The sequence below is a fragment of the Diadema antillarum genome, unplaced genomic scaffold (genome assembly GCF_040938485.1).
Source record: "Diadema antillarum isolate AM-2024a unplaced genomic scaffold, OU_Dant_1.0 scf00000141, whole genome shotgun sequence".
Taxonomy (NCBI): Eukaryota; Metazoa; Echinodermata; class Echinoidea; order Diadematoida; family Diadematidae; genus Diadema; species Diadema antillarum.
The window spans coordinates 2692440-2707884 of NW_027271030.1; the positions used below are offsets into that span (position 1 = coordinate 2692440).

General features: G+C 38.4%; 1 protein-coding gene across 1 annotated transcript in view; it reads left to right on the forward strand.

The window, feature by feature from the left end:
- The first annotated feature begins 1055 nt into the window (after window positions 1–1055).
- The window catches only part of LOC139721340 (partner of bursicon-like), a 47372-nt gene continuing 32982 nt past the window's right edge, over window positions 1056–15445 (forward strand). Inside the window, exon 1 of the mRNA XM_071632657.1 lies at window positions 1056–1187. Within this exon, the coding sequence (XP_071488758.1) occupies window positions 1182–1187 (6 nt within the window). The 5' untranslated portion in view covers window positions 1056–1181. The remainder of the gene's footprint in view (window positions 1188–15445) is intronic.

Genomic DNA, 15445 nt, shown 5'->3' on the forward strand with positions numbered 1-15445 from the left:
ATCCCCACCTTCTAAAAGAGGTACGTTTAGTCCTATTATTCATTATGCTAGAAAAATGAGAATATATTGAAATGTGTTTATAATTGTTTTATCGTTGCTTTATACTGTGACATCATAAACGGTTCTTATCCAGTGATAACTGCACACGGATTTAGCCCAAATTTGACAAATTTATATACTGTTCTGTACTACTAGTATTTCCGTATTCATTGAATCAACATTTCATTGAATCAACATTATGATAATTTCCCCTCTGATAACATAATTTTTCCGAGAAGATTCAATTTTCTATCAAGCCAAAACCTTACAAGCTTAATCATATCTTCAAGTGACGTAAAGACAGCCATACACATTACACCCTCTCATCGAAAAAAAAGTGGCATTGCTTCACTGTAAATCGTATTCTTCATATATGTGTAAAGTTAGATTTGTTGGTATTTTTCGTCATCACTTCGGCTTTCTGTGGAAAGCCGCCGCCTCCTTCGGTGGTAAAATGTACGTCCTTTCCTCTTCGATACATTTGAAGCTCTGCTTGTTCTGGAAATTTAATAATCTTCTTATGATTTCATCATTTTTTTTTTACGAACCGGAAAGCACGTATACGTACATACACACACACACACACACACACACACACACACACACACACACACACACACACACACACACACACACACACACACATACACACACACACCCTCCTTGTACACATACATTGTACATACATAGACACACACAGGCACACACGTGAACGTAATATCACACAAGCATATCCAGCGGTAGAAACCTCAGCAGCCAATTGCCATGAGCTTTACATAGGCGCTATGTCGTTCTCATCTCAGAATTAGCCAATCCTAAAGGTCGTTGCTCTCGTCGTAGCGAGAGCTCTGCTTTTCTAGCGATCGGTTAGTTGCATTTGTTTCTCCTGTCTAAAGAGGGGAGCGTAAATCGACCGTCATCCGACGCCGCAACCTACGGCTACGAACGAGGGTGGGATTTCGAACACCGGGTGGTTCATTCTCGACAGGTTGTATCGAGGGGAAAAAAAGGCGCAGGGGGTAAAGTCACCTTCCTAATTGAATGTTACACCAAAGTAAAAATCGTGAGGAGCAGTGATACTGACTAAAGTGAGTTGACGTTGTTCTTCTTCCATTGAGGCGACGTGACTGAGGGAAGCAAGAATGGCTGTGAGTATTTCATTCTGGGGAGAAAAAAACAAAAACCAATAATGGAAATCATGCTTTATTAATTGGCTGCTGTAATAATTTTTCATTTTGCTCTATCGATTCATGTACTAGTATATTGTGTAACAGCGCTTTTATAAGCCCATCAGCGTTTTTGAGCGAAATGTTATTGATGTGGGGATGTTGTTATCCTTGGGAGAAAATATGACTGGAAAAGTGCGTGTGGTCGCGGATGAGATGCCACTCAGATTAGCCGCTGGCATTATGCATAATGACGTGAATGACAAACCAGTTCCTGAGAAATAATTGGGGGACAAAAATGTTTTTCTCATCAGCGAGTAGACGAAACATTATGCTGCTTTTCGTTCAAATCCTTTGCCTGAATAATCTACTATCAGGAAAGAAGGAGGAGATTTAGGGAAATGCAGCTCGTCTCAAGATATCAATCGCAAGAATCGAGAAATATTGTCATAATTTCACAAAGAACTGCTCGAAATTCCTCTCCTTTCCGAATTAAGTAAGAACATAGTAGATCGTCAACGGGAATGACAGAAGGCATACAAATCAGTTATCGGAAATGACATACCACTGGCATTGGATTGTGGCATTGTCAGGTGCATGAAACGAATATGCTTTTCCACGTAGTCTTTGTTCTTGAAAAGATAACTATATAATCGGCATTAGGCAGTTTATTATGACACGAGTGATGTGGCTCTTATTAATGCCTAATGCTCATGAATATTCAGAGCATCAGAGATCGTGGCTCCGCCCAAAGTTTTTTTTTTTTTTTTTTTTGTAGACGATCTTTTGTGTGTGTTTACGGTGTGTATGCTTGTGTGTGTGTCTGTCTGTGTATCTGTCTGTGTGTGTGATGATTTTTTTCTTTCCTTCTTCTTTCCTATCTGTGTGCATCAGACACTTATAGCGCACAGACACTTGTCTTTGTTTTTGTTGTTCTTTTTCAAAAGCTCTTGCTTGCTGTTTTTATGGTAATTGTGTGTCATTTGTTTGTGAAGAGGGGGGTTGTGGCAAGAACAATGATTGCTTGTAATGTTTTTATCCTTCCATAATTGTTCCTGATGTTGTTTTTCTGCCTTTGCACATTGGTTTTCTATTTTGTTTTCTTAATTCTTTTTTTGTCACTTTGATGTCCTCTATATACCTTATTCATTTTTCCTCTCCCTAATTCACAACTTCCTCCATCACCTCCCCTTCCCCCCTTCTCTTTCTCTTACCTTATTCTTTCACAATTAACTTTTCGGAACACGCGGCAATATAAGATAATGCAGGCCAAGCTCCTCGTGGTTAGAAATACCATCCATATTCGGCCACTCAAACTTCCGCCATGACATAATAGCCAGATAGACTCCATAAAGTTTTTGCTTGCACTCATTCCGCCGAAAACGCCGATCTCCTTCCTGACAATTCGAGATCAAAACATGAAGTTGCATTCAAATCAATTATTCTTTCAAGAATCACTAATTTGAATAAATACGGATTACATGTTACTTTGTAAAATCAGAACTCCAACTGGCTATTATAGGGTGGAAGCTCGGTAGTCTAGTGGGTATCAGGAAGTCGTTGGTTCGAGTCTAGCCCGAGAATGTATGCCCCTGAATATTTATCATGGCCTCGACTAAGACGATGAATGATCTGCGTTTGTTTACGTCAATGAAAGGCAATTCGTCAATCAGTTGTAACGTAGTTGCGTTACTTATACTGTCCAGAGAGAAATATTGAGAAATTTTTTATGAGTGTAATACTTCATCGGTTAACTTGTTTTTCTCAATTGTTTATCAATTTATTGGTTTATAAATATATTTATGTATCTAGCTGTGTATGTCTCTATTCATTCATATCATATTCATCCATATATTTGTCTATTATATACATATTAACAATACAATAATTTTCCAGATTCCTTGATTTCTTTGAGCATGGCATAAATTGTGGCTGCAATATCATTTTTATGACATTTATATGGCTCCTTTGCAGGCCTTATCAGTAATATTACGTCACAAACCTAAAGAGAATTTGAAACATAAGTTTATGTAATGTGATAAGCTATACATTTACACAAAGTCAAGTTTGTATGTATACATCAGATTGGTCGACACTAACATGTTTCCAGATAACTTCTTTAATGTGGCAAACATTTGAATACTCAGCACAACACTAAACCACTAATTTTCCTGAAAAAAAAAAGAAGAAGATGTAAAAAAAAACCCTCCCCAACAATCTATAAATGACTTCTTTGGAATAAATAGGCTCTTTTAAAGAAATTTGTTATCCGTTTGTCTTCTAACACCCACACTTCATAAGGGGTCATCAGATTTCAGGACGGTGGCACTGACAATGCTTCAACAGAGATTACCAGACGAAAATATTGTGACAAGCAATGAATTGCCCGACAATTAGAAAATCAGTTCTTTTCACAGGGTGTTTTTTTTAAAGGTTGTTGTGTGTGCAATTATGAAGCAACAACGGTGTGATTACAGAATGAAGTATGCCAGCGTGGTAAGGCAAAATTGTTACCTTGTTTGTCGATGATTTTTTTGTTCTGTTCTGTGTTGTTGTTTTGTTGGCGTTGTTGTTTTGATGATTCAAATGCCTACTAACTTTAAAGGAGGATGCGGTTGTCACGAATTAAAAAACGAAACAAAACAGCACAGACCGTGCAGAAATGAAGTGGCAGCGCGAATTGCGGAAGGAGAAGACCGTAAAAGAGGGTGCTTCCCCATCACCCCACTCCCCCAACATCCTTCTCTTCTTATTCTTCATACATGTTTCTCGAGTTCTCTCTGCATTCATCAATGTGTGGGTGTGTGTGTGTTCTCTGTGTGGTCGGAGGTCGCCGTTATCATGCCCGTCATTATGAACATGTTTCCAGTTCAGTGCACTCCCTTTATAACGAGCACGGTTATACCGAAATTCCGGTTACAACGAAGTAAAAATTCAGGCCGCAAAATTATTCGCTCTTTGCTCTTTATTGTTTATTTGTTCGGTTAACAACGAAATTTCAGTACAGTATAACGACAGAAGACTGCCGGTCACGATGACTTTGTTATAGCGGGAGTCCACTGTACTACATATCAATCTATATGAATCTCCAGACAGCAGGGTTTCCATCAGTTCATTCTGTCTACGCTCTGACAGGTTGGTTTTGGCGGATTCACTGGCGTGTTCAGGAATGAGGGTTGCTTATTGATTACAGAGAATGTTTGCATCTATGACGGGCAATCATTGCCCCATGTGAGCAGAAAAAAAAATGGTTGTGTTTTCCAGATTTTTCTTGGAAGTGAGTTTGAAAGTAATGTCGTTGGAAGACTTTGGTCATTACACACAAACTATGCCGTTCTCTGAGCAGACTACCTCTTGTTTGCTGATTCAGACATGAATGGAGCCCGCTCAAGCTCACAGTACTCACAAGAGTCTCATTATTTTACCGAGGAACGACTTGATGATCTCACCGACTTTCATTATTTTGCGAGTTCAACGCTCGAGGGCGCTATTGGCATTTCAGTATGCTGTTCAGAAAGTAAGACAGTACATGTTCCTATTAAGCGGAGAGGCAACAATTCTGGCAGTTGCGGAAGCAGAACTGGAAACGGGGGGGGGGGGGGATGGGGCTGCAGATCCAAACCACACATTTTGCCCCCTCCCCCCCCCCCAGAAAAAAACCCACAAAAAAATAACAACAAACAAAAAACAAATAAAAAACAAAACAAAAAAATAACAGAGAAACAAAATTAACGGAAAAAACAAGAACTCTCCGCTCCCCCTGTAGAGTGATGCTATGGTCCATTTCAAAGGCAGCAAACTCTTCAACCTGTACATTTACATAATCATCCACATTCATATGCATACATGTATAGATATTTTATATACAACTATGCATGTATATATATACAGGGACCCTGATATATATATACATATCACATAAAAGCATAGGTGTATAAGTGGTGCTTGTAATTATGTGAAATTATGCACCAAACTACCTCACATGCAGAGCATTTTCATGGAATCTCAACTTGGATCTTATGAGAATACTCGTGGTATAGAACTGTGTGTATGATTTAAATTGAAACTTTCATCAATTTCAACTTGTTGTCTGTTGCTATGAAGAGCCAGTTTTGGTCATGCATGCATACATGATTCACTTTTCTTTTTCATATAATTTTATATTTCGATTTAATGGTGTGACCGTAGCTTAAGGCTATGATCATCGAAGTTAGAGAGAGAGAGAGAGAGAGGGGGGGGGGTAGAGAAAGAAAGAAACTTGCTTATATTACCCTGAAATCTTGTTAAATATTGGACACCTGTCTCCTAGAATTAAACAATTTTAAGATGAACTACAGTGAGTGTAAAATTTCAAGAAGTCAAACATATCTTGAGAAATATATTCCGACTTGGTATGTAGACGTAGCCTAGTTTTCTCAAAGAGCTCAAGAGTTTTGGCACACTCAAGTTCTGAATATTACATTGCATCTTTACATTGACAGAACAAAATGCCCGTTATTTTTTATATCGTCTTGATTTATTATTCGTGTTTGCCTCACTATTCCAACGAGCGAATGAAATGAGCGAGCTCTGTTTAACTCGTTTGTACAGTAATCATACGCGGGGGATTCTATTCTTTCTCCCTTTTTTGACAGGTAGGTAATTTTGTGCTCTGCTCATTTACGGGCATTGTCTTCGGACGACAAATTTGCCTTGCCCTCGACACGATTGTTACGTGTCACGCATCCCAACAATGACGACAAAAAGAGATAACATAAGTATGCTATTAGAATTTGGCATTGAAGAACGACATTATGAGGGCCCATTGACTAATTGACCAACTCTGATAAGTCTCACATAATTGTACTATTATTCTTCTTTTCAGATCTTCATTGTGCTATTTTTCAACCTTGTAGTTGCAGCGAAGGACGTATCCATGATATACCCGATCTCAGAAAGGAGGTCGCGTTGAATCCCAATTTTGATTTTTCGACTTTGTTTCTTTTCTTTTCGTTCGTCTTTAGTATGGGCAGTCGTGGGTGTGTGTTATATGGGCCGCTTGCAAAGGTGCGTGTGTGTGTGTGTGTGTGTGTGTGTGTATGTGCGTTATCTGTCTCTCTGTTTCTGTGTATGATCGTGTAGAGTATTTGAAGAGTTTGTTAGAAAAAACCGATAAGTCCATTTTTCAAGATTTTGAAGTACGGTCTCTGTCATAAAGTACAAAATAATACCTCTTAAGTGATATATTGGTCACTACATATAAAGGTATATTTTTGAAGTTATGGTCAAAAGAAGCAAAAATTTTCTTATTATTCTGTTAATTTTTCTTGACCTTTAATCGCAAATATCTCCATTTGGCAAATATGGACTTATCGGTTTTTTGCGAACAAACTCTTCATTTGAGTACAAAGAATAAAAACATAAAAACTGCCTTATTGTAAATATGGATGGTATCTTGACACGTTTACCGGTTTCTTCCAGTTATAAGTTTCAATGGAATTCCAGCGGAAATTCAATTCAATTATATTCAATTGAAAATCTCATTTGAATTGAATTGAAATCAGCAGAAATTGAATAACAGAAACATTTCTGATAAATGAGAACAGCGCTCTTACCATAAATGAAATAGAGAAAATACATACATTGAATTCAATCATACAATGAGTGCAAAATCTATTTTGCTCTTAAGATCTGTATAGATTTTAAGGTTCATTGAGGACGCAAGGTTTCGAATCTTGAAGGTCATAAATTATTTTTTCTGTTAGTATTTTTCGCCTGATATTATACCTTCTCTCGCCTATAGCACACTAAATGTTAACGCTCCTTGGACTCCTCAGTATCATGCTCTAGTTTGTTAATATGTCTTTAGAGGGACACAGACCTTGCAACTCTTCTTGCATACACTAAATTTTATATTCATGCTACATTTAACCATATACCAAGGAAGGGATAATCTTGAGTGTGCCAGGGTGTGTGTGTGTGTGTGTGTGTGTGGGTGCGTGTATGTATGTGTGGGCTCGCGCGCACGCGTGCGTGTGTTTGTGTGTGTCAAAGAGATTACACCTGTATCTAGTTTTGTTCCACTTTGCTTCTGATGGTTCCATGACATTTGCTCCTGTGACAATTGCTCCCATGAAAATTTATCTGCACACTGAGCAACAAACACAAACATAACGGTGATCCTAACCCTGATCCTAATCCTCACATGAAACTAAACCTTAAACCCTATCACAACCGTGATCCTAAACCTAAGTCCTTGGAGAAAGTAAGACCGGATCAACAGGAGCAAATGTCGTGTCGCCACTTCTGATATGTCGGTGTTTTTCACTCAATCGCCGTACAATATCTTTTTTCTTTCATCAACGTTATCAAGAAAGGGGTTAGGTCGTGACATTTTGGTTGCCGTCTGGGTATTTAAAACATCTATATCATTCTCTTTCCCCGAAAGTCGACTTAATATCCGAGCTCCGAGTGAAACTTACCTCGCAGTGACAGTCAATTTACTTTAATAGAACGTGTTTTGCCATGATTACAGCCGTGAGTTTACATTGTAAATGTCATCGATTCTTTTCGCTCAATCTGGTAAATTTGTTTTATGACTATCATCATATTTGCTCACCGGAAATTTGAAGTTTCCCTAATGATGACAATAACTATGACATATCTGGGCTACAGGTACATCCTCATGATTGACAAAATAAGTGAACCACTTGTACAGCGGTGTGCGCGCTCCCTCTCGGGTGCAAATACCACGGAAAGAAAACACCTGATGTGTTCTCAATAAAGCGCTTTAGAGCGGAGCGCGAAGTAAATGAGAGGGGAGGAATGGGGGCGTATATCCGGATCTTCCATCATGTAACTGATCGAACACGCAGACACTTATGCCAGCCAGCCTTCTAGATTTTGACGATTGATTTCAGGTAAAGTGAATACTACCTTGTGCGAATAAACACAGGTAAAGGCGACTGATCGCAAAGAACAACTCGGGTGCAAGATATAGGTCTGAATAAGGCATATATAGGGCCTAGTTATAATATACACACGACAAGTTATCAAGAAAAACTAAATTGCCATATAGCAGAATTAGATAAAAATCATAATTTGATAATTTTGGGTTTGTATGAGTAGATCTGCTTGCATCACTTGTAAGTATTCCTTGTGATGTACACACAAACAAGAAATGTCTACACGCGCATACTCGCATAAACTATAACAGTTATTTTCGCACCCAATGCCAACTTTGGTACATTATACTTCACTTCTTTTTGTTTCCTAATAAGCAACGATCAAACCTGTTATTAATTCATCTTCAGAAGAAACAAGAAATTAATATCGTTTTAGGGAAAAAATCTTGGGGAAAACTCATCCAAAGTTTCGGCAGAGTCACGTGACGTTAGACTGTGCGTTGGGGTGTCTGTACGACTTGCGGAGAATAGCGAAATTTCAGATCGTCGTATCTGCGTCGACGTACTTGTACCTTTCATGAATATTGTTCGATACCTCTTTATTGGCACTATACTGTCAAACTGCCGAAGACTAACGCTCACGATTGAAGGCGAGAAGACATAGAGTGTATTTTGTTCTGTTTTGCTAACAAGTTGATCATAATTTATTACGATTTTTCCGAAAACCCAATGTAAATGAAACGTACTCGTAACATTGGTCAGGATGGCATTTTTCAGCTGAATAACATTTGACGCGCGCGTGCGTGCACGTTAGTGCGGTACGTTATAGAGTATATAAAGCAAAGAGATTTTTCTCCTCTCCATCAAGGAAATAACCAAGAAATCACAACGGAAAAGATATGAGACGAATTTGAAGGAAAATTTGACGAAAATGATCGCTAAAAGACGAAATTGCTTTTGCTGTTATGTGTGCAGCGAGTATGACAGACGAATTAGTATGGTAAAAAGACGAAAATGTGTGACAAACGACCAAATTGAATAGATTTTATTTGAAAATGATCGACAAAAGACGAATTTGAAAGTAGGTTTGGCATATTCCAGATTTCTCGGGACGAAATTTATCTACAAAATTATCTATCAAATTGAATGGAAAAGGTTTGAAAATGAACGGGAAAACCTATACTATCACTCGTGACTTGACATTATGCTTACCAAAAATGGTATAGAACTGACATTTAGCTATGAAAATAATATTATGATCGATCATTTTGCACTAGCTTGCAAAATCGCAAAAATGGCGCCTAGATGGCATAATCAATTCAAATCAAATTTTATCTCCAATATCAAATTTTTGTTGTTGATACAAACTCAAGGAAACAAATAACGCATACTGTATTAAAAAAATGTAATTTTGTAAACATATATCATATGAAGCTTTTTTTAACATAATCGCATTATTGGAAAAGAGTTGCCAGCGTAAAATCATTGTATTATAGGATCTCAAGAGAGGCCCACGTAAGTTATATCGGCTATAGACATTGTGGCCTTGTGACAAGAACTTGGAAAATTTAATGTGGATTGTGCTTAGAACTTTTGAGCGATATCCTAACAATCGTGTCCAGAAAAAAAAGAGTAATAAAAAGCAAAAGGAAAAAGGAGAAAAGATTCGAACAATAGATAATATGACTTATCTGATAGCGTATCACCTAACAGTGCCTAATGAGAATTTCTGAGTACGACACAGTCACGTGGTCTGATCACTTCGTAAGACGCCATGCTATCTGAACTACCAGCATTCAAGCTTAGTATACATGTATTCTTTCAGATTCTTCTCTCCTAGTGTCACCGACCCTGTATGCGAGAGAGCTCTTTCATCTTCTTCTCTCGTTTTGTTTTTGTTTTTTAAACTTTTATTCACAAAAATCTCTTATTTGAATAACATGAGGGAATTCTCTTTGAAGATTCGAAGGTTGGCTTATTATGTCCTGTGCATGACATTGCACGAGGACTACCACTTTTATTCTATGCTCATTTCCGCAGCTTTTCACATAATGCTCGCTTGGTATCACTCATTGATGCAACATCGATCGAAGATGTGCGTTACGTGCTTACTACCCACCCCTTCCCCCTTCCTGGGGAAATAAAAGAGAGAAGAAGAACAACAACAAGAAAAGAAGATCAATCCTCCTAGAATTGCCAATACCTTCTGGGATGTCATGGACTCTTGTCTCAAAATACAATTTCGCCCTAGCCTCGATCGTCCAACCAAGATGCATCCCTCTGTCCCTTTGCATTTTCCTTTTGAAGATCGACAAAATGTGGCAGGAGCTTAAAGATCCAAAGCCTCGCGCTACCGATGTTCTTTAGATCCACAGTTGACGAGAAACCTATAGTGTGACGTAAACAAGGTGGTTCTCCTTCGGGTCACTGTTCACTGAAAGCCTCCTTGTTTGCATTTTTCCGTGTAAGTTGGTTTGAACGGGGACGCGAGGACGTCAGGGGAGGCATGTTGGAGTAGTTGCCAGAAATGTTTCTTCTTTATAAAAAAAGCGGATAGAAACGCGATTGAAAGCAAGAGCTAAGTTTAATGGAATCGACCTAAAATCGTGTAGAATTAATTCCTGAAAAGTAGACTTTGAACGGAGGCCACGCTTCCGTTAAAGGTGCGGTGTTTACATCCCACCGCGTACTTACCTGGTTGCTGTCAGTTAATCCCAATTCATGGTCGAGAACGGTGTAACGAAACACGTGCCCACATTTTCGATTGTCTAGGTAAGCAAATACAAAATGGCGCCAACCAGAACGGGGTCAAAATGCTCTCAATGAAGGGCGATGCATAGTTTTACTCTCTTTTTTTTTCAAAATGGCCAGCACGAATTTGATTCCTAGACAAGACAAAACCGCCAAATCTCTCTGTAAACGCGATCAGCATTGAGACGAAAATAGATCTGTGAACACGAAACCTGTTAACCGTCTGCCATCCACAGAAACAGAAGATAAAACAGTTTTAAAAAAGACATTAAGTGCAATATTTCAATGGTTGAGGAGAAATACTATGAATTACTTGTGGTTGTTCTATGATATACGCAGTTAGCTGTTTAGGTGGCATGCAGATTCTGATGGTGATAATGTTCCATGACATTTGCTCTTACGACGACATTGCTCCCATGAAATGATTATCTGCACGCTGAACCAAACATACATTTCTACCCACAAACATAACCTTAACCCTAATTCTAATCCTTACATCAAATTAAACCTAAAACTCTATAACAACCCTAAACCTAACCCTAAGTTAGGATCAGCCCTAAGAAAATAATACTGTAGCAATTGTCTCAGGAGCGAATGTCGTGTCACCTGCTAATAATAATGATGATAAGTTATTACTTCTACTGCGACTACCACTGCTGCTACTACTACTACTACTACTGATGATGATGATGATGATGATGATGATGATGATGATTAATGATGATTACAATGCTGCCTCCATTCCTTCCACTCTGCATTTTCTACAAGCCTTTGCTTTGAATAATCTGAATGATAGTTCAGGAGCAAGAAATTCATTAATGCTAATGACAAGGGCAGGTTAATGTGTTCTTTTTCTTGCTCTTGTTCTTTTCCTTTTCCTTGTTCTTTTTTTCCATAAATTCGTGATGTTTGGCTAGTGAGAGTAATGGACGCAGTGACGACTTTCACCTTTCCCCCGTCCCCATGTTCTAGTGCCGTCATTTTGCAAACCTTTTGTTGACATCTCCGTCACTCCACTCTCTCCTCACTTCTCATCCACCGCCGACACTTTGCCCCGTTATTTTTGTAGATAGGGGTGAACGTTTCTCGCTCTTTTAGCTCTCCTTAAATAATGACGCCGTGCGCGGGACTATCCGGTAACTCCCGCGGGACGGTCCGTGCGCGAACGCGCCAATTTGTTTGACATCACTGATTAGCTGGCGGAGGAGAATGTGTCGTGGGAGGGTCTCCGCAAATTACATCGACCCACCGAGGTAGTCTTTGGGCGAGGCAGCAGCATTTACTAAGAACCAATCATCAATAACGTCCCATATTTTTTGCACTAAATCATATATATAAAAGTGACAATCACATTTCCAAGCACAGTTCAGAAGATGAGAGAAAGAAAAGGTCAAAAAAGAAAGATATATGTATAGAGTGGAAGAAAGAAAAGATTAAGAAAAATAGAAATCACTTAACCTATCAAGGAAGTCAAGGTTGAGAGCGATGACGCCAAGGCAGCCGAAGACGGATACACATGACTGGTAATATCTTTTCATCAGTCATATTTCTTTTGCAAAATCAACTGAAAAACAAGCAAGCAATCAGACAAACAAACAAACAGACAAACCAACTGAACATCTCCAGTGATTCAGACTTCACTTCCAGTTCGGTCTTGGTTTTACGCATACGCATTTTTATGCATACTACAACATGCTGTCCCTGTAAAATCCGACAATGTGTGTGTAGGCCTACACCTAATTGTTTGAATAGTATACCCGCCAAATTTACAATAACAAAACAAATTCAAGACATCGAAAGTTGATTCACGGCCCTGAATATAAATTTAGCCTGGTTTTATTTCCATTGCATTTTATTTTCCATTTCTAACTGTTGTTTGTTTGTTTGTTTTTCTCCGAAGCGTACTTAAGAATTATGACCATAGGATCACAGGAAACAAAGTAGTACACTGTAAGCAAGTGATATGCAAACTTAGATCTCAAGTAGCAATATGACACCAACTTTAGCAGACCTTTTTGCTTTTTAGGCAGAAGAAAAAACCAATATAAAATCAAAGTCACCTTAATCTTTTCAGCCGTCATCAGCTGGCAATTCAACAATCCTTTTGTTTTCCTATTTTCCAAAATGGGGAGTGTAAAAATGTTGGGTCATCATATCACGATTCCAGCACTGTCAAATAAAATGTTTACCATTTTTAAAGTTTAGTATATATATTTTTTTCAGACTAAGAATGCTCAACTCCGCGAATTAATCATCGGGAAAACTGCGACTAATTTAAGCAGTAGAACCTATACCTAACCTTATTTCATCTCCACGACTGGTTGTGTTTTATGAGATCATAATATGCTGAGCTTTTCTTCTGTTCCTTTCTGCTAAAATTAGATACTTTTTTATTTTCAGGTTTGAGCATGTTCTGCATTGTGCGCAAAGGACACCCCTTTCATGTATCAAATGGGATTTGTTGCTGACATTATTCGTAAAACGAAGAAGAGGCTGTTAGAGTTAAGGCACAGAAGGATCTACATTGCATCAAGGAAGGAGGGCTATACCACATTAACGGTTGCTGTAAAGGGCAGGCACATGCTCAAGCCCTACATTTTAGTGGAAATATTCAGTGACTGCCACTCATTCGTTCGAAAGAAATTAACACACACACACACACACACACACGCACACACACACACACACACACACACGCACAAACGCACAAACGCATACACGGAGCAGAAAAGAAATGCAGAGTCGAGAGTGCGCCACGACCAAGACCACGTGAATTCTCCAAACCCCATCACTCCTAATAGGTAAATAACCCTTTCGGGACCACTTCTTACTGATGACACTGGCATAATTATCACACAAAGTAGAGACCAGTATTGGCTCCGACAGTGTTCAAGATGAGGAGATGCTGCTAGTTATTTTCATCTTATGGCCAGAATATCATGTCCTCAACTCCCACGTATATTACCACGATTTTCAAGGAACTCTCTCATACATCGTTCACCACACCCCTATCTGTCTATAGGCCAGCTAGACCTCAAATTGACTTTTTATGTTTTGACGCACTGGATTATATGATCTGGCATCTACTAATAAACTTTGATAAAAGGCCGCCGAAAAAAAAGCCTCAAACTGATAATGGCTAAGGTCATTTCCCTATAAGTGGGGCTGAGCAGAGGGGAGGGGGTGGTAGTGTTGACCACAGGGGGTAATTGAGAGAATCGACATTAACTGCCCGCTTATGCTGAACGTCAACAGAATGGGCGAATTGTCCCATGTCACATTACTCATGTCGCTGTAAAATTCGGTTTGCAGATAGACATTAGATGATACTGCATGCTAATGAGACAATATTATAAAGACATAAGCGTTATTTGAGGGCAAAACTGCATGACGCAACACGCGAAAGATCATCAGCCCCTGAAATGGGTCCATTCTTTTCTATACACCCTATGTTACTTGAAAGATGTGAGATGTAAAACTCTAAGTTCCTTAATGTTGTTTCCGTCACCTTTGACCAGAATTTGATAAATCCTCGGCTTTTCAGAGCGTCTGATTTTACTGCCTCTCTCTCTCTTTCTCTCGACCTCTCTGTACATAAAATATGTGTACATAAAATATGTATACATACACCATTACGATAACAACAGCAGAAAGAAACTGTTACAGACAATGGACAACTTGTTCTCGCCCAGTTCCTGGAAATGTGACATGTGACAATAATATTTTGGCAACGCATAAAGCAAGTCTAGAATTGGCGCCTCCACTGACAGTATGTCATGTGGTCTTCTAGGAATGAAGAGTTTAATGGCAAAATGGGTTGAGCGCCATTTTCAAATATTTTAAACTAAGTTCATTATTAGATACAGTGAACAGCCGGTGATGCGTCACTTATTACATCGCAAGGAAAATTCTTGAAGTTAAAATTAAAGATATTTCGTATTTTCCTATTATTTTTGTTTGATTTTTACTAGCTTTAATCGCAAGGATCTCAAATTAGCACGAATGGAAATGACTTGTTTGGGGACTAAATTCTTCATAAAGTTCATTGAGCTGATACGCTACCGTTAATTGATTAGCTCGGATGAAATGAAAAATGCGTTTATGTGGATTATGACGTTCATGTTTGCTTAAAATTTCTTCTTTGCTGTGATTTTCTATACTTTTGTTGTTTTAGAAGTAGGGTTTTTTTTTTACTTTGCTTTGAAGAAAGCAGAATCAGTAATGAGTACACTTCAATTCAGTTCAGTTCAGTTTAGTTCAGTTTGATTTTATTTCTGCATTTTTTCACGTAAATCATACATGAAAATAACAATAAGTGTATCTGGCAACAAAATAAAACAAAATACATTCATAGGACAATAATCTTTAAAGGGATTTTATGGTTTAATTTCATGTTTCTAACCTTTTTTTTTAGGTGAGATAATGTACATGTACATTACATGTACATGTAGTACATGTATCAAGGTACTGTCACTAGCAGCATGAATCTTGATAATTACACTGGCCACCAATAGAATTTATATACATATATCAAAAATCAAACCTCCGTTTTTTAAAATGAATGGGGAGCTTATTCCTTTTCTTAGCCAAATGGTATTCTATTTC